Source organism: Bubalus kerabau, chromosome 6 (assembly GCF_029407905.1).
Source record: "Bubalus kerabau isolate K-KA32 ecotype Philippines breed swamp buffalo chromosome 6, PCC_UOA_SB_1v2, whole genome shotgun sequence".
In the NCBI taxonomy this organism is placed as follows: domain Eukaryota; kingdom Metazoa; phylum Chordata; class Mammalia; order Artiodactyla; family Bovidae; genus Bubalus; species Bubalus kerabau.
The window spans coordinates 95391040-95416824 of NC_073629.1; the positions used below are offsets into that span (position 1 = coordinate 95391040).

General features: G+C 36.6%; 1 protein-coding gene across 7 annotated transcripts in view; it reads left to right on the plus strand.

Moving 5' to 3' along the window:
• Window positions 1–25785, plus strand: part of EPS15 (epidermal growth factor receptor pathway substrate 15) — a 139915-nt gene that overhangs the window by 65010 nt on the left and 49120 nt on the right. For all 7 annotated transcript variants that reach the window (XM_055585934.1, XM_055585938.1, XM_055585937.1 and 4 more), the window contains exon 13: window positions 17224–17296. In XM_055585934.1, the coding sequence (XP_055441909.1) occupies window positions 17224–17296 (73 nt within the window). The remainder of the gene's footprint in view (window positions 1–17223; window positions 17297–25785) is intronic.

Genomic DNA, 25785 nt, shown 5'->3' on the forward strand with positions numbered 1-25785 from the left:
TGCCACCTCAATGAGAAGCCCATGCACTGCAACTAGAGACTGGCTTCTGCTTGCCTCAACTAAAGAAAAGCCCACGCAAGAACAAAAGGTCCATCATAGCCCAAAATAAAAAATAAATAAAATTATAATTTTTAAAAAAGTGAGACCTCTTTTCCATCTATAGGGCATTGGATTTAAATATCATTTTACTTACACAAACTTTTTTTTTTAACCTTCACAACACTTTAAAGCAGATAATGGCTGATACTTTTATTTTGTTGATGATATTGAGACATAAGGGAATTAAATGATGCAGCTGGGCTATATGGAAAGAACTTGGGAAAGATTTTTCCTCATCCATGAGACTACATTGAAATTATTGTAGAGAAAGTTATGATTTTTTTCAGTTGTAAAAAAGAATTCAACCCAGGCTGAATAAGTGAGAGTGAATTTATTCACTGAGGGCTCTTAGAGGTAGGGATAGCTTAAAGCATAGCTTTGCACTGGGGCTAAAATGATATAATCAGTTCTCTTGCTCTCTCCATTTCCTGTTTCCACTTCCATTAGGTGGTTCCATCCTCAGGTAGACTTTACTATTATGTTGTCGGGGGGTTATTGCACATCTGAGTTTCATGTACCTATTATTTCAAATCTAGTGAAGTTACTGTCTTCTGGCAGTTCCTGCAAAAGCCCTAAGAGTCAATCTGATTGGACTGGTGTAGGGTTATACTGAAACAGTCGGTGGCCAGGGACGCACTGTTTGCTCATGTGTCATGAACTGTCTCCTGAAGGGGTGGGGGTAGTTTGCCACTGAGACCAAATGGAGGAGGACATATCCCCACATGAAAATTCTGCTGGAAGGAGGGATGAATTCTGGGAGTGAATGTCTATAGAAGGCAGTATAGCTTCAAATCCACAGTAATGTCAGTGTTTGCCCTTAGTATCATCTACCTCTTTGAACAGAATGTCTTGACATTTTATAAACTTAGTCTGGGTACCTTCTTAAAAAAATGTTCTCTATTTGATAAATAATTGTTTTAATTGATGAAAATAATTATATTTTAAAAGCATTGGTTTTTCAAATGCATAGCAAATACTCAGCATAATACTAAATAAAAACAGTATTTTTCCGTTCAGTTTTACCTTAAAAAAAAATTTTTTTTTAAATTTTTAAATGAAGAATAATTGCTTTACAATGTTGTGTTGGTTTCTTCCATATGTCAACATGAATCAGCCATAGATATATATATGTTGCCTCCCTCTGGACCTCCCTCCCACCTTCAACCCCATCCCACGCCTCTAGGTTGTCACAGAGCACTGGGAGGAGCTCCCTGTGTCATAGAGCAAATTCCCACTGGCTGTCTGTTTTACATTTGGTAATGTATATGTTTCAATGCTACTCTCTCAATTTGTCCCACCCTCTTCTTCCCCCACTGTGCCCACAAGTCTGTTCTCTGTGTTTGCGTCTCTGTTGTTGCTCTGCAAATAGGTTCATCAGTACTCTTTCTAGATTCCAGATATATGCAATAATATATGATATTTGTTTTCCTTTTTCTGACTTAACTTCACTTTGTATAACAGGCTCTAGGTTCATTCACCTCACTAGAACTGACTTTAAAATATTCCTTTTTATGGCTAATATTCCATTATATATCTATGTACCACAACTTCTTTATCCATTCCTCTGTCAATGGACAACTAGGTTGCTTCCATGTCTTAGCTATTGTAAATAGTACTGCAGTGAACATTGGGGTATATGTGTCTTTTTGAATTGTGGTTTTCTCAGAGTATATGCCCAGTAGTGGGGTTGCTGGGTCATATGATAGTTTTATTCCTAGTTTTTTGAGAAATCTCCATGCTGTTCTCCATAGTGCCTGTAGCAGTTTATATTTCCACCACTGTGCAAGAGGGTTCCCTATTTTCCACATCCTCTCTAGCATTTATTTTTTGCAGATATTTTGATGATGGCAATTCTAACCAGTGTGAGGTGATACCTCATTGTAGTTTTGATTTGCATTTCTCTAATAAACAATTTTGAATATCTTTTCAAGTGTCTATTAGCCATCTGTATGTCTTCTTTGGAGAAATGTCTGTTTAGATCTTCCTCCCATTTTTTGATTGGGTAGTTTGATTTTCCTATATTGAGCTTCACGAGCTGCTTGTATATTTTGCAGAGTAATCCTTTGTCAGTTGCTTCATTTGCAGTTCTCCCATTCTGAGACTTGTCTTTTCATCTTGTTCATGGTTTTCTTTGTTGTGCAGAAGCTTTTAAGTTTAATTAGGTCCCACTTGTTTATATTTGTTTTTATTTACATTACTCTAGGAGGTGGGTCACAGAGGATCTTGCTATGATTTATGTCATAGAATCTTTTGCCTATGTTTTCCTCTAAGTTTTATAGTTTTTGGTCTTAAATTTAGGTTTTTTATCCATTTTGAGTTTATCTTTGTGTATGGTGTTAGGAAGTATTCTAATTTCATTCTTTTACACGTAGCTGCCAGTTTTCTTAGCACCACTTACTGAAGAGACTTATGTTCTCCATTGTATGTTCTTGCCTCCTTTGTCAAAAATAAGGTGCCCATAGACACATGGGTTTATTTCTGGGCTTTCTATCTGGTTCCATTGGTCTATATTTCTGTTTTTGTGCCAGTACCATACTGTCTTGATGACTGTAGCTTTGCAGTATAGTCTGAAGTCAGGAAGGTCTATTCCACCAGCTCCTCTTTCTTTCTCAAGATCACTTTGACCTGTTTTGGGGACAGCTCAGACTCTAATCTGGCCCTGCTCCTGTGTGTTCTTGCCTCCAGTGTCCATAGCTGCTAGAGCTAGGCTTTTTTTTTTTTTCTTAGGCGTTTTCTTTTGTGGGAACACTCATTGTCCTTTTATATATACCATAGACACAGAGTCTATGCAGTTGATCGTGTGGACTTAGTCTGCAGCTTATATAGCTGGTGGAAAGGTTTTTGATCCTCTTCCTTAGCCATTCTGCCCCTGGAGCTCAATTGTGTTTTTATCCTTACCTCTGCATGTGGGTCATCCATGGGAATTTGCTCCTGAGGCTGCCCTGGAGGACTCAGGTCTGCACCGGTGAGGACTGGGCATGGAGATGTCATGGTTGTTTGATTCACAGGAACCCTGGAAGCTCATGGACACCAGTAACCACAGGCTCAAGAGATACAGCACTGTTAGGGTTTTTTCCTAGCATCTGGCTGCTCTGCCCCAGTGAGGACCGAATGTGGAGGTGGCATGGCTGCTTGGATTGCAGGGACTGTAGTGATGCCAGGTGTGCAGTGAAGTCCATTGCCACAGGCATGGAAAATACAGTGCTTTTAGAATCCTTTTCTAACCTCTGGCAGCTGGTGTTTAAAGGCCTCTCCGGCTGGTCCTTCTCTATTGCTCAGTGTGTCTGGCACCCTTAGGACCACCGGCTCAGGGGTCTTTATCTATTGGTCAGCTGCCGGTGTTTGCATGTGGAGAGAGAGAGGCTACAGTGATGGGCTTCATCCCTTCTCTGTGACTCAGCAGTAGCACCCTGCCTCCATGGCTTCCTGGCTTTCTTCCAAAGACATTCCCTGCCATGTTCTCCTCCTTCTCATCTCCTTGGACCATCTCCCTGTGGTCAACAGCAGTGCTTGTCCTGGAACTGCTCACCAGTCTCTATTCTCCATCTGCCAGTCACCATGCATTCTGGTGGACTTGCATCCCCATCCGGGGTATGTAGGGCCATGGCACGGATTTGTCTGTGTCATTCTCACTCCATTGAGACTGTTACAGATCACCTTCCCTCTCCAACAGCCTCAAATGCTTCCCTTCTGTCCCAACCAGTTGCTCTGATGTGGGGATCTCAACCCTGGTTCAGCTCCCCAATCCCCCAGGTGCAGATTGGTTCTGTTCACTATCTTCCTCTGTTTCCCTTCCTTCCTTCATTCTACCAAGTTTTGCGTGGATCTGTGTATTCTTTTCCGATGGTCAGGGACTCCTGCTAGCTCTCAGCTGATTGCTCTACAAGATCTGCACCTGAAGATGTATTCCTGATGCATCCATGGAGAGAGATATACTCTACTTCCACCTACTCCTCTGCCATCTTGTCTCCCTTGGGCACCTTTTTTAAATGTGAGTGTTTAGTTTTGACATATCTGCCTTCTACTGAATTCTACCAGATTCTCATTTCCAGCTCAAAAAAGTGAGTCTTTGCCTATTACATTAAAGCTTCTATGTTGGAATCCTAGAAAGTAAAACACAAATAAAAACAACCCTTGGAGATTACATAATCCAATTTCTTTCTTACTCTTCGGGAAAAAAAAATCAGTCATACATCAGGTCAGCAACAGTGCTGGCTGGCACCCAAACCTGGTTGTATAGTTCTAGTTCTACATTTTTTCTCTTATATGGTACAGCTTTTCATTAAGATTTAGAACATTTTTACTTTGGTTTGAAAAAAATAAACATTGGATTAGTCTCTTAATGGTGTATAGACTGCATTTTCATATGATCTATAAATGGCCCATTAGCATTTTTGCTTGTGTTATGAGAAATGTGCATTGAATAGTAGCTAGATTTGAAAATACTTGTCATTTAGGCCTCTCAAGCCTGTGAAAATAGACACATACCCCAATATTCTAGGGCTTGCTGGATTTCAACAGTAGTTATTTTTACATATGGAATGTCTTTGTAGTGAGTTTTAATAGGAGGTAAAGCATTGTACATTAAATGTTCTTGCTAGTACAAACATTCATAATATTAATTACATTTTGATAAACTGAGCTTTCACTACTTCTGGTTACCATAATGTTAAGTTGTACTGTCAGTCTTGTATGGGTGAATTACAAGCTAATAACAAATAACGACATATGTAACATTTTATGATTGTCTTATTAAGAAAATCATAGAGCCTCAAAACCATATTAAGTTTTAAATTATAGTCACATTTTATAAATCTGAAATACATTTATACTTGATTTGACACTTGTGAAAATATTTTCCCTAGGCTTTTACTTTAGGTGAGAACTACAGTGTAGGCAAAGTCCCATCATCTGTCAACTTCAGTAGTGTCATAATAAGAGTTATTTACCCATGCTAAAATTATGGTTGTTAAAATTCAGTTTGGTAAATGGTATTAGGTCACTTCCACCAAGCCTTTGAGATACTACATTATAAAGCTTGGCTTTTGTTGTTGTGAGTAACAATTTTTTCTATAGCCTTTGAATGAAATCTTTTATTAATATGTCAGACTGTGATGTGTATAACTACTAAACAGAAAAAAAGGATTTAAACATATTTTATTATGGCTTTTACTAAATTGTTATGTGACAAAAGATTCGCTCCTTCTTATTTATTTGGTTTTCAGATGAAGATACTTAATTTTAGTCCAGGGACCAAATCTGCAAATAAACACCATACATAATATGAAATTGTAATGAGTGTGTAATGAATATGGTGCTTTAAAAGATTTTTTTCCCCTCAGTGGTGATTATGATACATAGTCATTAAAATTTGGAAAATACAGAAAAGCATAATGAAGAAAGAAAGATGTTTCTTAGAATAATACTTTATTTTGAGCATTGAAAATCAATGGAGATGTAAAAAACCATTAATATATATAACCTCAAGAGTTGGTTAGGTAAAGAATGTTCTTTGATATCAGTCAGAAAATGAGATGTTGTTTTCTTCTCTAGTTCACCAAATTGTTTCTAGTTGAAAATATAGGACATAGATAGCTTGAAGCAGGATGACTTTTTGTCAGCTGTTTCTTTAAATTTTTTATACAATTCCTTCAGCATTTGCTGTATTGGAATTTAATCTTATCAATCAGCTTAAATTAGTATAATATTTTTAACTTACGGGAAAGCAGTTGTTACAGTAATCTAATAACTGGATCTCTCACCTGAACTGAACACCTGTGTTTTTCATTACCAGCTAGTATTTTCATCTGAGTGTTCAGTAGGACGTGACTTCATAATCTTGCCCTGACCACTATCCTAGTCTCTTTTATTTCTCTTTCTCAGTGACATCACCACTTCCTGTAACTCAAGCTAGAAACCTGAGATATATCTTCTCACTTTTCTTCTTTTATTTTTGAAATGTTTCTTGAAACCTTTCCTACTTTCTCTTGTGTTTTGCCTGATCAACTCTTCCTCATCCTTCAGATCTTACCTTAGATAACATTTCCACTGGAAGGGAAAGTCATCTCTTGACTACTTTACCTCTCATCCCTTATACCTACCAAATCTTATTTAAGAGCTTATCTTACATAATTTTTAAATTTATACTTGTCATAGCATTTACCATGCTTCATTATAATTGTCTGTTTTATTTGGATACCTCACTATGTTGTAGCCACGTGTTCTGGGAAACAAACTCACTCAGAAGGACAATGCAGATAGTGGAGTGCGGTTTATTACACCGGCAGGCCCAAGGCAGGGTCTCCTCCTAGCCAAGGACCCCAACCAGCATTTGTGAAAATCTTTTATACCCCATGTGTGTGTGTCTGAACCCACCACTCCAAATTCCTTGAGACTTACATAAACCAAGGAAAATACAGTCCCAATAACCCCATCATTCACGTGCTATGTGCTCATGTGCTCAAACAGTCAAACAATTAGCCAATAATCAGTAAGCCCGAGGTTATAGATACAGAAAAATTTATGGCCTGTCTGGAGGAAGGGGTGATTAGTGTATGTTTTCTCTTAGGCGATGAGTAACCTAGATACGATCTTCAAGGTTCCCCTGTCTGGGTGGGCGGGGGCGGGGTCTTATCCTTCTGTTGTTGTTTTCACAGGCGCTAAACACAGAGTTCAGAGTCCATTGGAAAGGTGGCCAAGCATGATCAGCATGAACAGGCCTAAGATGGAGTTCAGGCCCTATGAATTCCTTCTTCAACTAGAGTATGTGCTTCTTAATCGTAGGGACTGTTTGCTTGTTCACTGTTAATCTTGCTTAGCTTATATGACTGTTTGAGCTGGAAGTGGATGCTTAGTTGTGTTCAACTCTTTGCAACCCCATGGACTGTAGCCTTCCAGCCTCCTCTAACCTTGAGATTTCCAGACAAAGAGTACTGGAATGGGTTGCTGTTTACTTCTCCAGGGGATCTTCCCAACCTAGGGATCGAACCCCCATTTCCAGCACTTTACTGCTGAGCCACCGGGTATGTAATAGATACCATGTATATATATAAAATAGACCCCATATATATATGTGTGTGTGTGTGTGTGTGTGTGTGTGTGTGTGTGTGTATTAGTTGTTCAGTCATGTTTGAGTTTGTAACCCCATGGATTGTAGCCTGTCAGGTTCCTCCACCCATAAGATTTCCAGATGAGAATACTAGAGTGGATTGCCATTCCCTTTTCCAGGGAATCTTCCTGACCCAGGGATCAAACCTGTGTTTCTTACATTGCAGGCAGACTCTACCATCTGAGCCACCAAGGAAGCCCATATATGTGTGTGTGTGTGTGTGTGTGTGTACATATATATATATATGTAAAATAGATAAAATATATAAAATAGATACCATATACATATATATGTAGAGAGAGACATAGCTTATATGATAAGTATATAGAGAAAATAATTTGTTCAGTATTATTAAAATCAGTCCTGTCCTTTCTGCTTTTTCTGTCTTAGAATTAGCCTTTACCTCTTATCTGGATCACTGCTATAACCTCCTAATAAACTGTATGCTTTGAGTCTCTCCTTCATTCATTGAGACTATCCTTCTTCCAACTTATATAGAAAATACAATTGGGATCCCTTAGTGACTCCACATCCCCAGCATGATCCATCTCACTTTTCTGAGTATGGCATAAAGTCTCTTCCTTTGTGGTGTTCTTTTGACATCCTGACCATTCTTTTGTCTTCACTACTTCCACAGTAAACCTCCTAGAACAGATACTGTGTGTTTGCTCTTGGCCCCTCTCTCAGTGGTCAGCTTAATGCTTTAATCTGCCATTTTAGTTTCATTCCTCTTCTCCAGCCATATGGTGGGTGGGCTTATTACCTCTCAGTTCAGCATGCCACCAGATTTTATTCTTCTGTGTCTGTGATCCTACTGTTTCCCTTTGTCTAAGCACACCTTTACCTTGTAAACCTTATTCCTGCTTTAAGGCCCAGCTTAAATATCATCTCCTTTGTCAAACCCTTCCTGAAACCTTGACTGCTAGTTCTTTCCTGTCTACTTAGAGAGTCTTTATTCTTTTAAGGATAGTACTCACCACATTTTAATGTGATCTTTTTTTTAATGTATCTTTTTTTTTTAATTTGAACTGCTTCAGGGTAGGGTCTGTGTCTTATTAATTTGGTTATGTCTAGAAATTAATGCACACAGTGCCTGACACCGCAAAATTTCAGTACAGGTTGAATAAATCAAAGAATATTATAAATATTAAAGTAATTCCCAGACTTAATTCCTGAAAAGCTTATGGCAGACTAGAAACTATCCTTAAAGATGAAATAAAGCAAAGGATCTTCTGAATATTAGTTTATTTTGAAGACTATAGAAGATTTTATAGACAAAAGGGGTTTTAATTCTCACAGGAACATTAAGTTGATAGACTGTTTTTTTTCCTATTTGCCAATCTGTTGTGTCAGGGATTTCCTTTGAGAATCTGAAAAAGGCTATTACACTCTACCTCCAGGAAAAAAAAGAACATATTTATGCATGTACACCGTCTTGCATTTGTTTCAGGAGTTCCTAGACCCTTAAAACTATCCATGAACCAATTTTTAACAAACCCTTGCTCTGAAAGTAAAGTGATTTAAATATAGAAGTTCTTGGCAGTGAAAGGTGAAACACACCAAGAAATTGTTTCAGTCACTTAGTGTGGTGGTGGTAGATTATGCTGAGGCGGGAGTTAATATTTATTTGTCTTCTCCCAGCTTCTACTTCCTTCCTGTCTCTGTCTTTTTAGCAAGAACATCAGGAAGTAAAAGCTACATCCTGTCAGGCCAGTTTGTTATCCTGATCTTGGGCCAGTAAACAGGATAGATGATTACAATAGTAGTTATTAGGCATTGTGCTATGCCTGCTTTATACAAGTTCTCCTATTTAATTCTTGCAACATCACTGAAGGGTGAGCAGTCTTATCCTGATTTTTCAGATGAGGAATGTACAACTTTTCTAAGAAGTTTTTCTTGATATCCACTTTAGGTCAGAGAACACTTAATATCCTTCTCTCAGAACACTTACGATACCAAATTATATGTCTTTCCCCAGTAGTCTTGAGCTGTCTCTTATAATTTCTATAACTTATAACTTATAATTTCTATAACTGTCTCTTATAATTTCTAATTAGTCAATATAGTATATATTTCAGAACATGGGTGTTCTAACCAGATTGCTTGGTTTGATTCCTGACATGACTTAGACGAATTACTTACCTATCTGTGCCTCAGTCTCTTCATCTGTAAAATGAAAATGTGAATAATACCATGTAAAATGCCTAGTACAGTTCCTGGAACATGGTAAATTCTCGATGCTTGTTAGTAATCATTGTCATCATCATACCCAAAACCTAGCTTGGTGCTTAGAGCACAACATTCACTGAAAGGTGCTAAGCAGACGTTGGTTGGAGTGATGGAGTGAGCAGTTGCTTCCCTAGTTGGAGACAAATGTGTGGCTGGGCAGCCAGAATCTGTGTCCCTAAATATATAGATCTCTACCTCAGTCATACATAGAGCTGATTTTTAAAAAGTATTTTGGGCACTATTAGCATGTGGCTTGAATTTAAAAAAAAAAACATTATGTTTTTGGTTTAGTTCAGTTTAAATACTGTGAGAAAACATAGCTCCGGAGAGAGCATTGCTTATACTATTGAATCTGGAATTCTTTTGCTTATAAAATCCTATCTGATCTGTTTCTGGCCCTGTGGTACTGACACTAGAAGGTCTCAGTTGTGACTACCTCAACAGTCATTAGTGATTGAGTCATTGAAGCTCTAAGTTGTAGCGTTTGTTTGTTTGGTAATGAGAGGCACCTTAATTTGTATTCACATGAAGTACATGGCTCATCATTTAAAACCTCTGCTTAGGGAAACTCTTTTTTGAAACCCTTCTTGCTCAAGTCTGAGTCTGTGTTAATACAGCAGCCACGAGCTACATGTGGCTATTGAGCCCTTGAAATATAGCTAATCCAAATTAAGATGTGCTATTAGTATAAAATACACTGGATTTCAAAAGAAGAATGTGAATTTTTTTGTATCTTGGATTAAATAAAACATTAAATTTCACTTGTTTCTTTTTACTTTTTAATATATAGCTATTAGATAATTTAAAATTGCACTTGTGGCTTCTATTTCTCTTGGACATCTCTGCTCTGAATCTGTTGTTTCCTATAGAAATGGCATTTTATTTGCTTGCATTATTTTGTGAAACTGATAGCTTATTAAGAGGCACTTACATCTTTTAAGAGCAGTACATTTTATAGAATGTGTTTCAGTTTGTTTTGGGGAAACAAAAATGTCTACCAAGAAATTTCAGATCCTGAAGGATTTAGGAGTCAGCCTCTACCAACATATTTAAGTTCTAACTACCATCACTCTGGATGCTTGATTTAGTTCTGTTCAGTTACTCAGTCGTGTCTGACTCTTTGTGACCCCATGGGCTGCAGCACGCCAGGCTTCCCTGTTCATCACCAACTCCTGAAGCTTGCTCAAACTCATGTCCATTGAGTTGGTGATGCCATCCAACCAACTCATCCTCTCTTGTCCCCTTCTCCTGCCTTCAGTCTTTCCCAGCATCAGGGTCTTTTCCACCGATTCAGTTCTTTGCATCAGGTGGCCAAAGTATTGGAGTTTCAGCATCAGTCTTTCCAGTGAACATTCAGGACTGATTTCCTTTAGGATGGACTGGTTGGATCTCCTTGCAGTCCAAGGGACTCAAGAGTCTTCTCCAACACCATAGTTCAAAAGCATCAATTCTTTGGCGCTCAGCCTTCCTTATGGTCAAAGTCTCACATCCATACCTGACTACTGGAAAAACTGTAGTTTTGACTAGACGGACCTTTGTCGGCAAAGTAATGTCTCTGCTTTTTAATATGCTGTCTAGGTTTGTCATAGCTTTTCTTCCAAGGAGCAGGCGTCTTTTAATTTCATGGCTTCAGTTACCATCTGCAATGATTTTGGAACCCAAGAAAATAAAGTCTGTCACTGTTTCCATTGTTTCCCCTTCTGTTTGCCCATGAAGTGATTAGATGCTTGATGAGAACTTTCCAAAAAGCCAGTAAATTTTATACTTTTATGCTAGTAAATTGGATGATGATGATGATGACGATGATGATGACAATGATAGCTGGCATTTACTAAGCACTTATTGTGTGCTAGGCGTGCTGAAGTATTTCTAGGTGGAATATAAATTAATAATCTCATCAACTTTTTTATACATTGTTCTCTTTAAGAAAATTAAGTCCTACTCTTACATTTCTTTGCTTTGAGTTTTTTCATCTCATTTTATCCTGCTAGGCAAGTAGAATAAATTAATTATTTGGACTTTGCAAAATAAACTTTCATTTCTCCTTTTAAAAAAAAAAATCCATCGTTTCGTTTTGGAATCTTTCACTGACAGGGCAGTGGTCATGTGAGCCACACTCCAAAGTTGCTGTGTTTTCCTGACTCCATTTGGCCTTTCAACAGTCTTTGTCAATGAATACATTTGGACTTACTTTTCAAAACTAAAACTCATTTTAAAAAGCCAGCCTCTTAAAACTAAGTTTTGTTTTTTTTTCCCGTAGGATCAAATGCACTTGAGCTTTTATAGCAATTATCTTAACAGTTCTATCATTAACAGCTATGTTTGTTTTCCCAACAAACTATAAGTAGGGGGCCAAGTTTAATCTTGTTAGGTATATAGTAGATACTCGGTGGGCTTCCCTGTTAGCTCAGCTGGTCAAGAATCCACCTGCAATGCAGGAGATCCTGATTTGATTCCTGGGTCGGAAAGATCCCCTGGGAAAGGGATAGGCTATCTACTCCAGTATTCATGGGCTTCTCTGGTGGCACAGACAGTAAAGGATCTGCGGGCAGTGCAGGAGACCTGGGTTCAATCCCTGGGTTGGGAAGATCCCCTGAAAGAGGGCATGACAAACCCACCCCAGTATTCTTGCCTGGAGAATCCTCATGGACAGAGGAGCCTGCAAGACTACAATCCATGGGGTTGCAAAGAGTTGGAGACGGCTAAGTACAATACAGCACAGATACTCAATAGCTGTTTGTTAAAAGAATAAAATAATACATAGTCGTATAGTGATTATATGTTTAAGGCAAAGAGAAATTAAAAACTTAAGGTACAAATCAATGTCTTTACTCTCAAACTTTAAGTTTTTTTCCAACTAAATATGAATTCTTAGAGTCTTTCAGAGTGGTTTGAATTACAAGCCAAGACTTTCTTATCTTCTGTCTGCAGTTGTTACTCTAATCCGGCTCAAGACTTCTGACAGTTCCCAAGATAAGCAGAGTCAGAGTGTTCTGTTGCCTTTCTAGCAACTGTCATCAGCTTTCTCAATAATAAGAGCCTCTGCTTCCTCTCTTCCTCTATAAAGCAGAAACCAGCAGAGAAAGAAGAGCTATGTTGTTAAATAATGCCATTCAGGAGTTCAGAAAAGCACAACTCAGATCTTTGGGGACTCGCATTGCCTGCCTATATTAAAAATCTGTGTGTCTTTACCTAGTACCGAAGTTATTTTATAATCATAACCTGATCTACCATTCCAGCTTTATTTACCACACATTAGCCCTCCATCTTAGATAAATTAATTTGCTATCTAGAGTTTTCTCATCCCTGTGCTTTCCTTTTTATTAACTTTTTTAATTGTGGTAAAATATGCATAGCAAAAAGTTTACAGTTTTAAAACCATTCTTAGGCATGCAGACCAGTGGCATAGATGCATTTGCACTGTTAGGCAGCTGTCACCACTGCGGCATGTTTATCATATGATATTTCAACAGGAATTATGCCAGCCTGGGAATCTCTAATACTTTATCATCCAAACTGAATGGTTTAATTGGACTTGATACCAACTTAATTTCAATTGAATACAAAATCCTGCTTTATAAACTCTAATTCATGTTGTTGTTTTCTATTAATTCCAAATAAAGGCATCTTAGATAAAGTTTGTAATTACCTTGGCTTTGATCAGGGACCTATCTTGAGGTAATCCCTGTTTTTATGAGGTGGGAAGCTATGACTGGTTGAGCTTTGGTCAGAAGCTAATCACTGGCCAATTATTATTCAGAGAGGTTAAAAAGATGAAAAAGATGGTATCTTCTATTGGAACTATCTGGGTAGAAAGATAATAGGGAGAGAGGAGCAGTCTCCTAAGATTGCCGAGTCCTAGAAGAAGGGAGGGTCAACTAGAACAAGTGGCTGTTACTTCAGTGATTTAACAAAGATGACTGTAATGGAGCCAGTATTTGAATTTCGGACTATTTTACTCAAAGTCTTTTGCTTTGAAAACCATATAATGAATTTCTAAACGTAGACAGTAGTTATTTTGAATATTTAGACAACGTCAGTGTTTTATAAACTTTCGGATATCCCATAATTCTGTTTAACAAATTTAAAAATTACTCCATCTATATTATTTAAAATTCTAAGTAATATTAATATTACAGGTAAAACCAAACCATAGCATAGGCTCAGTGCCTACTTTTTTCTTAATTACATGCTATCTTGTGCACTTCACTGTGTAAATCTTAAGATGGTAGAGATATGAGCATCTGCAGAGTGAAAAATAATACTGAAGCTCTGAATAGTTGTATGACCTAATCAGAGGCAGAAAAACCATTTCATGGCAGAACCAGATTAGAATCCAAGCCTCCAGTCCTTGGAGGGATGTTTGACTACTTGATCATAAGTTTAGGCAGTTATAAACTTCAGGTTCTGAAAGCTTAGCTTGTATTTCGCTTTTCTTGCTGGTTCAGATTCCTGGTTCCATGGAATCAAAACAGTCAACCTTGGAAACACTAGGATGCTCTTTTTCTGGCCTTTCTTTACAATTTTGATATTTGTGGATTCTTCAAGATGTGCTATAATCTTGGGAGTAAATAGGGCCAGAGAGATAGTCTAAAATGGAGGGTATGTAGGATTGTTTCCCTTTTCCAGAAGTTGCTAAGATGAAGGCAGTAGCTTTTCCTGACGTCTAAGATAAGCGACAAAATGCTCACACACCTGTCTTTGAGATATGTATGTCTTATCCACATGTATTGATGGACTCCTTAGGAAACTGCATCTCAACATCTCTTTATTGTGGCACAGAGTCTTAAAAATAATTAAAATTTTAGATTACTAGTGTTAAACAGAATGCTTGGAAGTTCTTGTATTGGCTATGTATTCATCACCTTTAGAAAAATATACCTGTTGTTTGAAAGTGAGGAGAATGTAAGGAATATGGCCTGGCATTGTTAGTGTACCTAAAGTGTGTTTTGGAGAAGGCAATGGCAACCCACTCCAGTACTCTTGCCTGGAAAATCCCATGGACAGAGAAGCCTGGTAGGCTGCAGTCCATGGGGTCACTGAGGGTTGGACATGACTGAGCGACTTCACTTTCACTTTTCACTTTCATGCACTGGAGAAGGAAATGGCAACCCACTCCAGTGTTCTTGCCTGGAGAATCCCAGGGACGGGGGAGCCTGGTGGGCTGCCGTCTATGGGGTCGCACAGAGTTGGACACGACTGAAGTGACTCAGCATATCAGCATAAAGTGTGTTTACATATTTTTAGTTGCCTGAAATGAGAAAGATAGTTATAGAGGTTAAATGCTTATGGAATACCACAGAATAACAATTTGGTATCTCTGAAATTATCATCTAAATTAATGAGAAAATTATTCGATTTTCAGTCTGGTTTTAGGACAGATTTTCATTCATTAATTTTTAAAAAATTTTAGTTTTAATTGAAGGATAATTACTTTATAATATTGTGTTGGTTTCTACCAAACATCAACATGAATCAGTCATAGGTTTGGTATAGAAAGTACTGTAACTGGTCATTTTATTATTTTTAAAGTTTTCTGTTCAGTAATTTTACTACTTGATTTTGATAATAAAAGGAGTTATTATGAGACCAGAATTTGACTAGATAAATATGGACTGAAAGTTAAATTTAATTTATCTCAGATTAAAGAGAAATTAATCCCTAAAGATTCCTATATTTTTATTTAGTTGGGAATGGTCTTCAGGGTGTTTGATATCACCACCACTCCCCACCCCTCCCACACCCAAAATCATGGGTTTGTACTTTATATTCTTCCTCCATTTTACCCAAATATCAACTTTGTTTGCTGGTTAGAGCTGAGAGTGCTTTGTAATCTGTTTTCCTTTTTCACTGAGTGAGCTTCCTTCTTTTGCTCTCCTATTCTTGTGTATTAGCTGTGTTGAAGCAGTTCACTGCCTTCTTGCACCCTGTTTTCCTTCATGCACACTTGATCTGAGCAGACATGGTCAGTATCAGCAATTAACAACAGAGCAAGAAAGGATTGAATACAAACATGCACGTTAGTGTGCGCTTGTTTGGTCTGTGGTACTATGTTGCATGTTCTGTTTTTGTTACTATCTAGTGTCAGAAACAAGGAACTGAGTTGATACTGACCTTGTGTGGAATGCCTCTGAGGATTTGGGATGAAGGGAGGAGGCTGGTGTTTCATGTGACTGATTTTTGACATGCTGCAGCAGGATTGGAAACACTCCTCTGCTCATTTACGGTGGAAACAAAAAATTTCTACGATTGAACTTGCAGAATTTGTGGAGTATATTTAGATTTTTCTACCTGTGGTGTTTTTGTTTTTTTTTTTTTCTATTTTACCTAATTTTTTTAAGGATTGGAAGTGAGGGATGACCTTTGCTTAATCAGTAGTTTGAGGTATGGAAGTAATGGGCTGCCACAGTGATTCGTATGTAAGAGAATGTTTAAAACCTCCACTACATCTTGACTCATATTTTGACCCATCTGACATCAGTGAGCTCCTTGGTCATCTTTAGTATTTAAAAGCAACATTACACAAATAGCTTTATTATTGTACTTTTTTCTCCTCCTACAAATCTTAAGAGCATTGCACCTGTGTATCCAAAACAGTTGAGTTTTATCTACATTGGTGAGAAATTTAAAAGTGGCATGTAGTTGTCCCTTAAGTATCTCCTGTGATAGAATTTTCTCACTTTATTTTATGCCTCAGCTTAATGGCGCCTGAACTTCTGTTTGGGTGTCTTAAGATGAAACTGAAATACAGTCATGAAGCTCTAAGAAAAAACTCTGCAGTACTAATCTGAAGGACTTCTTGAATGGCATCCTCCCTTCTTTTTGGCCCTCATTACCTTCCCCTCACCCCAAAAGTGTATTCTTGCAGAATTGTGGCTTTTTCATCTCATTTTGTGGAAAAAGAAAGTGAAGGGAGCAGTGGGGAGGGGAGAGATTTCAGTACAACCAGGTATTTAAATTTTTTACTTAAAAAAAAATCTCTGTTCTGTAATTCCAAATGTAAGATTGCTTAAGAGTCCCTTATTAGGAATCCAGTTTTGATGGAAGCATATAAGAATTTAGAAAGTGATATTTCAATGTAAATGTGGATCCTAACATGTATGACCTGAAGAGTAGAAAGAGATAAATGCTAATGTGATTCTTTTTTTCACTCAGTGCACATTATCTTATATATTTGATCAATTGGTATTGAAAGGTGGTCCTAAAATAGCTTTTGAGCAGATGTAGTATTGAATAGATCAGATGACCTGTGTATTGGCAGTCTTTTCTATTTTCTCTGTTGTTTCATTCTAAAATTGGTGCACACAAGGGATTTAAGAGGAAATTAGCACTTCAGTAATGTCCTTTTCCTTAATATTGTTGACTGTTTCTCTTAGCCATTTTCATTTTATTTAACAATGGTATTTAAGGGTTAAGCTCACAGAGCTGATGCAACCCCTCCTTGTTTTTCACCAGTAATTTTCATTGGACAGCATTTCCATAGCAACAGTGAGATCAGTGGAACCTGAGTGTTTCATTGATTATTTTTCTCCTCTTCCTTTTTTAATCTATTCTCTTTTCACCACATTTTAGTGAGAAAGCGATTTTTTTTTTTTTTTTACTAATAGAGCTCATATTGATTTCTATTCCATAAATAATTAAAAGAGGGTAGAAAAAGCTGCCCTTCATTTAAAAATTGAATGTTTCACCATGTATTTAAAAAGCGATTCAGGATTAGGAGGATGGATAACCATACCGGCTGTAGCTGATGTTCTCAAATATTCTTGCATTGTTTGCTGGTCTTCTAGGGAAAAGAATAATGTGGAACAGGACCTTAAGGAGAAAGAAGATGCTGTTAAACAGAGAACAAGCGAGGTTCAGGTATGTGAACTGTCAAATTCAGTATTCCATTTCTGATTTAGTAGGATTCATTTTAAATGTAGAGGGGCATTTACAATGTGATGATTGTGGTATTGGTGAGTAGGTAAAGAGAATCCCTGTTATTTATGTGATATAAATCTTTATCTTTTATAAAACTATTATTTTTCTCCTCACTGTGGCCTGCAAAGATTACACTACAATGATAAAGCAGTATTTTTCAGCATAAATTTCTCATTTTAAAAGTATTTTTAAGATGATATTTATCTGCATATTATAGCCTTAAAGGTAAGTTTGAATGACTTGTGATATAAATATTATTGCACCAATAAAACTGAATGAATGAGAGCATCATCATCATCATCATCATCATCATGAAAATGCAAATTGGTTTTTCATGGGTGTGAGATTTTGTTAGCTAGGAGACCTAATATTTTAAAGGACTGTCTCAATACTAATAGGGTGGGACATGATAGGGAACAATTCAGAATAGCATTTTATAAGTTGCTTAGTAGCCAGGATATCTTAAACTTTGGCATAAAGAGATTTAATTCATTTCACTAAGTGCTGTGTTAAGTAGCTGCATTTTACAAATAGAAAAGACAAAAAGACCTCCGTTTCTGATTGGGAATGACACAAAAGAGGTATTTCAAACGTTAAAATATAGAAAATTGGGCAGTGTTGCATTTAGAGCCATAAGCAATAACCATGTTATTGGGACATCATTTCTTAAATGCTGTTCCAGCACACACAGGATGTTGGATGTAGAAGCACTGGTAGCAGTTGCCAGTAAGAGCTCATGCATGGACATTTCTTAACCTCAACAGTCATGTATTGGATTTCCTTGTCTTGATAGTTTTAAATGGGCAAAAGCTCTAAAACTGTTAGATCCATTATTTTGTTTTGATGTAGCACATTCACCAGAGATGCTGTGACAGGTGGACTGTGCTAGGGTGGGGAGAATGATTTATTGAGGGGTTGAAGAAGAAGCCAGATCGAGAGACTTCTTGTTAGAAGTTGATTCTATTACTGTACTTATTATATATACTGGAATTTTCCTAAAGGTGAAACGGAGTTAACAGATTGTCACTAATATATTTCTCTTTGTGATAGTGAAATAGGGAATGATATCCTCAATTACGTTATTTTTGTGCAATTTTTGAGCTTAAGAAATGCAAGAGTCATAGACTTTAAGCAGTTACTGCTGAAAATATTTTAAGAATGGAAGATAAAATGATCTACAAAAGTTTTCTCAATCTGAAGAGGTAGATGTAGTTACTGATATAATATTGGACAACTTCTAAATTTAGCCAGATGTTTCACAGTACCAAGGTTTTTGCAGTAGACACTATTTGTGTGTGTGTGTGTGTGTACATCTATCTGTGGTTTTTCACTGCCTCATCTTTTGAGATTGTGAATTTTAAATAGCTGCTTTGGGAGAACACTAAAATTTACACTGTTCTTTTCAAGCTAAATCAGCTATCCTTAAATATTTGATTTCTTAGATTTATAGAAGTTTTGTTGTCAGTCAACATTTCTTTGTTATATGCTAGTCCTTCTTTTACTTAGTGTTGATGGTAAGGTACATGTTAAAGCTTCAAGTTTGCTGAATCCAAAATGTGCTTGGCTGAGGAAGTCTAAATAGTTGAAATTTTGTTTTGTTTTGTTTTGCATAAGGTGCTGTAAATAAAAGGTATTTCAGAGCATGTAGAGCATAGTGAGTATAGGCCACTATGTAATGGTTGAACATGCAGGTTCATTGGAAAAAACCAAAGGATTAAAGCTTTGCATTAGTAGACTCATTACTCATTCCATGTCAGTACAGGTATTTTTGTATTGTTCATGGTAATGAGATACTAGACTAAGAATGACTTGGAGAATTGACATCTACAAGTAATTAAAACTTTCATTTTAGTGATTATTTTCGATTTTCTGAAGCAAGACCACTTACCTGAAAGTGTTAATAAGTATATTGTATTACCTATTGAGTTTACTCTGAATTAGCCATTGGTAATGAGGCATAACATGAATAGACTAGGAATAACATGAATAATTAAGATCTGTAACTAACTTGAACTTTTAGTATTTATTTTCTAATTTCTGTGCCAAAAGACATTTTACTATAGCTTCCCTGTTTCCTTCTGACCCCACTTTCTAATGTAGGTGCTAATGAAAATGCCAAAATGAAGGCATCAAGGGAGAAGTAAGAGAATTTTGACTCATCAATAAATGTCTTTCTGCCTTAATCAAATATGGCTTTTCTGCATATTCTTGCTTTTCTCTATATTTATAAAGTTATAGATTGTGACAATATGAGCTCATATCTCAGGTACAGAAACCAGACTTTCAAAGCCTCTTTAGATTTGATCAAAGTGCCAAAAGACTAGTTCTTTTTTATTTTAGCATTTATATAGTCTTTCTAATTCAGGTAAATTAGAAGGTCTGCTACATAATTAATTTTGTATATGTTTGTTTCCTGTCTGTGTTCTGTTACCATCTTGAGAACTCAAAGTTCACGATTTTTTTCTTGAAGAACAAACCAACAATTAACTTCATATTTTATGTCATGAGATGATCACTGTTAACTCATATGAGGTACACTGCTAGTTTGTCAAGTCCTATGGAGAAATTAGATCCAAAATGATGCAAGGGCGGGAAACTGTAAAAGGCTGTTCTATCTCAAATGTTTATGGTTTGAGTTTCTTGTTGTTACAGGAAGAAGGTAGACCCACATTCTTTCCTACCTTAAACTGCATATGCACAGTTTTATTAAAAATTTTCTTCAAATATAACCTTATAGCTCCATTTCTTAAAAAAAAAAAAATAAAATAAAATAAAACTTTGTGAAAACCAGCCAACATCCTTGCAACAAATTTTTGCTGCCACATTCACTAGAATTATTAAAAAAACAGTTTCATCTTTGTACATCTGCAGGGATGTGCTCTGAGATCACACTCCCCCTCCCGCCACCCCCACCCCTTTAAAGAAATATGTATTTTTATCTAGAATGACCTTTAATTAGTGTCTGCATATTTTCCAAAAGCGCTAGTGGCATCATATGTACACCATTACAGAAGTATTATGAGGCCGTATATTCTGTTGTTTACCATTGCATTAACCAGCACAAAGTCTATGCATTTTTTATGCATTTGTCACTTCTTTCTAAGTCACATTTTCTTGTAAGCTAACATTTCCTCAATGGTTTCTTTCTTTTCTTCTCCCTCCCTCCCGTTGTTCTTCTTTTTTTTTTCTTTTTCTGCTTCTCTTTTTCTTTCTTTTTCAGAAACCAGCTTCTCTATTTTTAAACATTTCGAATTCCTAAAAAAAAAAACTGTTGAGTGATCTGCCATTTTGCCCTAAAACGACTCAGCTCTCATAGCCTGTTTTTATCTGTACTGTATGATTTTATTCCATCAGAACTTCATGTATTTGGACAGTAATAACACAGAATCTAAAAAAAAAAAAAACAAAAAACTGTCCTTCAAGGTAGTCAACAAATATTTAGGAATTCACCCTCATGTATACTTTCTTCAATTTTGCATAGAAGTTTATAGGAATGACTTGGTATCAGAGAACCTTGAATTCAGTTCCTAATTCTGGCTCTTCTGAAGTTTGAGATCCTAAGGAAGAAATGTAACCACTCTGCACATTAGTTTTCACTTCTGTAACATGAAATAGCAGAGTTTGCTGTTAGAATAAAATGACATATTGTTGGTAAAGTACCTCAAAGTAATTGGCACAGGGTTAGAGTTCAGGCACTTCCCTGGTGGCTCAGACGGTAAAGCGTCTGCCTGCAGTGTAGGAGACCCGGGTTCGATCCCTGGGTTGGGAAGATCCCCTGGAGAAGGAAATGGCAACCCACTCCAGTACTCTTGCCTGGAAAATTCCATGGGCTGAGAGGCTCCTCAGAGCCTGGTAGGCTACAGTCCATGGGGTCGCAAAGAGTTGGACACGACTGAGCGACTTCACTTAGAGTTGAGTAGACGTTCTAATTGGTAGTATTATTCTATATCTTACTGCCATCTCTTTGTTACTCTCCCTTCATCATCATGCCCTTCTCTGACTTTTATTTTCATATCAGACTCTGCATATGTGTGTGTGTTTGTGTGCATGTACGTGCATGCACCAAGTTGCTTCAGTGTGTCCAACTCTTTGCGACCCTGTGAATTGTAGCCTGCCAGGCTCCTCTGTCTGTGGGGTTCTAGGCAAGAGTACTGGATGTTTGCCATTCTGTCCTCCAGGGGATCTTCCTGACCCAGGGGTCTAATTTATGTCTCTTGTGTCTCCTACATTGGCAGGTGTCTCCTACATTTACCACCTGGGAAGCCCTATCTGCATATAGGACTAATTAATTTTTTTCCCCCTGTTGCTGTCACTTTAACTGCCAGCCTATTTTTCTCTATTTTTGTTGCTTTGTGTGACCCTTTCCCCCCTTCCTAGCTTTTCAGTAATCTTGCTTAAATTCCTGTTCACCCATACCTTTGTGCTTAATTTATCTCCCCAGGACCAAGATCTTAAGGCCAAATCCATGGGTCCTTCCTGCATTGGTTACTGATTTCTTGGGTTGCATTCTCCTGAATATTCGTAGCCCTCCTTTGACCTTTTGCTTCTGTTGCCTTTGCCCAGGACTGATGGACACACTCTGACCCCCTCTTTCCTCCCTTTTCTTTACCCTCTGTCATCCACATAGCATATACTGATGCTTCCCAAATATCTGTCAAGCCCTCAACTCTCTAGAGTGCAAGTCTCACATCTCCAGTTAGGCATTTTGAGATTTATCATTTCAAATCCAGTATATCTAAAATGGGTCTCACCTTGCTGAAAAAAACTGACTTCAAGTTTTGAATTTTCCTGTCTGTTTTTCTTTCTCACTACTGCCACCCCTGTTACCTAAAATTTTAAGGTAAAAATTTAATACCTGAAAATTTTAAGTCAGATCTAAGTGCTTACTCCATCCTCCTCCTTGCTTTCTACCCAAACAAGTTTTAGTAATTATGACTCTCACGTGAAAATCTTTACTGCTGCCCACTGCCACTGTTAGTGGTGGGAGAATGTCATCCTCATGGGTATATTGGAAGTAGAAAAAAAGATTATAGGCCATTCTCTTGTACTACTTATTTTTTGATTGCTTGCATCTGAACTGTGTGGTATACACTTGCTCTTTGTTGTTCCCACTTTTATAACTTTTGTTGCTGCAATCTAGAATTCCCTATCTTCCTGTTTATGTGAATTCCACCCCTGTCTTAAAATCCAACTGAAACGCATCACTTCTCTAAATTTTCCCTTCTTTGTCCCTTCAGTTTGCTTGTCTTTCTTACGTTGAAACTTCTAGAGGGATGTGTGTACACTTATATGGCATACCAGTATGTTATCTTATTATACTCATTTAATGTGTATGTATATAGATTCCATTATCTTACAGCCTATATTGTGAGCTCCCTAAGCTTAAAAATTGTACCTTGGATCATATCTTATACTGTAGATGGTAATATATTCTTAGATGGAGGTAAATTTAAGGAAGCTATTGACAGTAGAAATGAATAAACTTCCATTTTGTTCATGAAATTAAAAATGGGACAAGAGACTCCCAGAAACCACAGGCAGAAAGGATTGGGAGCACAGTTGGTATCGTGAAGAGTCAGCCTTTTCTATATTGTTCATACTACCTTCATGAGAGAGAAGCTCACAGTTATTTAAACTTCATCAGCAAAGATTTAGTAGCTTATAGTAATTGCCCATTTTTTCCCCCTAGATGAAGAAAGATGATTTATTTTGGGTGAAAATAAAATTAGATACATGAGCTCAACATTCTTTTCCTGGTGATAGTGCTCTTGGAACATGCTGAGAAGCATATAATTGAGAAATAAAGGCAGGCTGTTGGTGAGGTTTTCTAACATCTTCCCTAGTTTAATAGGTTCCCTTTCTGGTCTTTGACTTAAAAAACATCTTGCTTTATAGTTGTTACTTTTTTATGTTAAGAATATTCCTGTAACTTCTATTTTGAGAATTAGGCCAACATAATGAATGTACCTGATTATTTTTAGTTCTGGATTAGTCTGTAGAGTTTTTTAATCAATTAAATAGCATTTTCTGTAAGATTACCAAAATACTTAAAATTCCTTTATTCTCTATAATAACTTTTCAAGTATAGATATACTGTATGTATGCTTTGGGTTTTTTTTTTTAAGTGTTTTATTTATAAATTAGTTATCATTTTTGTGTATTTTTTACTCTGTATTTATATGAAATATATCTAAATGTATTCATGTTTTATAGATTTACTTCTTTGGTTGTACAGCCGATTTGGGTTGCTAAAATGAATTATCTTATTCTTGAGTATAGCTGAGAGCTTTTATATATTTGTTTAAATTTTATTTCTACTACCCTCCATAGCACTTCAGAGGATATGGAGGGATGGGGACAAGTTTATCATTTTATCTTGTGTGATTTCTAGAAAATAGGATATTTTCCTTGAAATTTAGTTTTAAATAAAGCCAAGATTGCAGATCAAGGATCCTTTCACTCCTGGATAAATAACCCTGGATGTGGCTTGCTTTGGTATTTTTCTAAAGCAAAGCATGGCAGTGCATTACAGTGGTCTTGTTCACTTTATCCTTGCCATTTCCTAATTGCTGCTACCCTCTTTCTTTTGCTGTTGATGGCACAGGAGAGCAAGTAGAGCGTGATCATGGAAAAAATAGAGCATAACTTGGAAGGCATCTAATTCAGTACCCATCTAATTCAGAAGTACCCTAATTCAGGAGAGGATTTCCCCAAAGGGCTACCTTCAGATTAAGAGAAAATTATCCTAGTTTAGTGGCAGATGGTGTTTGCTAAGAGAACCTGCCACTGTCCTAGTCAAGAGTGGGCAGGGATAGAGATGTACATCCGTTGACTTCACTTAGTCTCAGGATAAACCATTCTGTGCCAAAATAAAATAACCAAGTAGATATGGATATTGAAATTGTTGTGAAAATTCCATTACAATGGTGGCAGCCTTACCAAGTAATTTTGTAGTGAAATTTGATTCTTCTTCTTCCTAGTGTTTATGTTTGCAATGTGTTCATTTTGCTTTTGTGCAGTTTAATAATTTTAAGTTTGCTTACTGAAAAAGAAGACCTTTGTGTGTATGGATTAGCGTTGAAATTTTTTTAGAGAAGATCTTTTTTCATATTTAAAATAGACATGGAGAGGCATTAATTTGAATATGGACCTCTATCCAGCTTAAAATATGTCACCAATGTGAGGTATTTTTTCAATAACCTTTCCCTCAAGGCCCATACTTTTGTGTTACTATGTAGATTTTTACTGTAGCATAAAAGTGAGGTTGGGAAATTTGAGGGAATGTATTTGCTCTTTGGAAGAGAAAGGGCAAGAGTAAATGTTATATTGATTTGTTTATTCCCTTTCCTCTTACATAAACCTATCTTCTAGGGATGTGTTTAAAGTGACTCACTAAAAAATACAAGTTTTGAAATCTGGTTGATTTTATTAAAGGAAACCAGCATTGATCCTACTATTGGTAATTCTTACATTAAAAATTCAGTTGCATCAGAATATTTTTATATTTGTATGAAACCATATGATATGTGATACTTAAAAACTGCAGACTTGACATTTTCTGATTATAAAAGTAATATGAGTCCATATTAATGTTGCAAAATAAAGAAAGGTATAAAAAGAAAGAAACTACAATTTCACATTTCAGGGAGAGTCATGGTTAACATTTATATGTGCATGGCTCTATATTTATTTACAATCATACTGTATTTGCCTTTGTATTCAGCTTTTAAAAATTAGCATTATATCTTAGTCATTTTCTTATATTATGTGACCCTTTTAAGGCAAATTTCATTTTTCCTAATTGGATCTAGAATGAAAGTAGAGACATCAAAATTATGTATATTTATAAAGACTAGATATTATTAGAGATGTGAAGTCTAAGGTTTTTGGGAGGGGGATTGGGGAGAGGGTAGGAAATTAGAGTAGAATTTTTGAAAATGGGAATAAGTAACATTTTTTCCTTATTCCTGTTAAGCATTTCTTTAAAAATGCCTTTTGGGTCAGCATATTGTTATGTATAAACCATATAATAATTTTATAACAGTATTGACAGTGGATTATATTCTCAAATATAAAAATCACTTTAGATCTGCAGATGGCGTGCTTTCAAAATATTTTGTAATTACAAGAATTTCTCAAGCCACTGTAGTTTTTCAAGGAACTGGATTAAAGTGAAGCTGTTATTATGTCTTCCTAAAGAGTATAATATAATGTAAAAACACACACACACACACACACACACACACACACACAAGAAAGATACATGCCACAGTGACATGCTAAAGCAGTAAAGATTATTTCCATATAATGGAAATTTAAAATGTCAAATCATTCTTGGTCTGCAGTCTATACAAATGTTGAATCTGTATAGAAAGTTAGATACTATTTTAATTTAACAAAATGCATTTGCTGTAGGTCAGTTAGAGGCT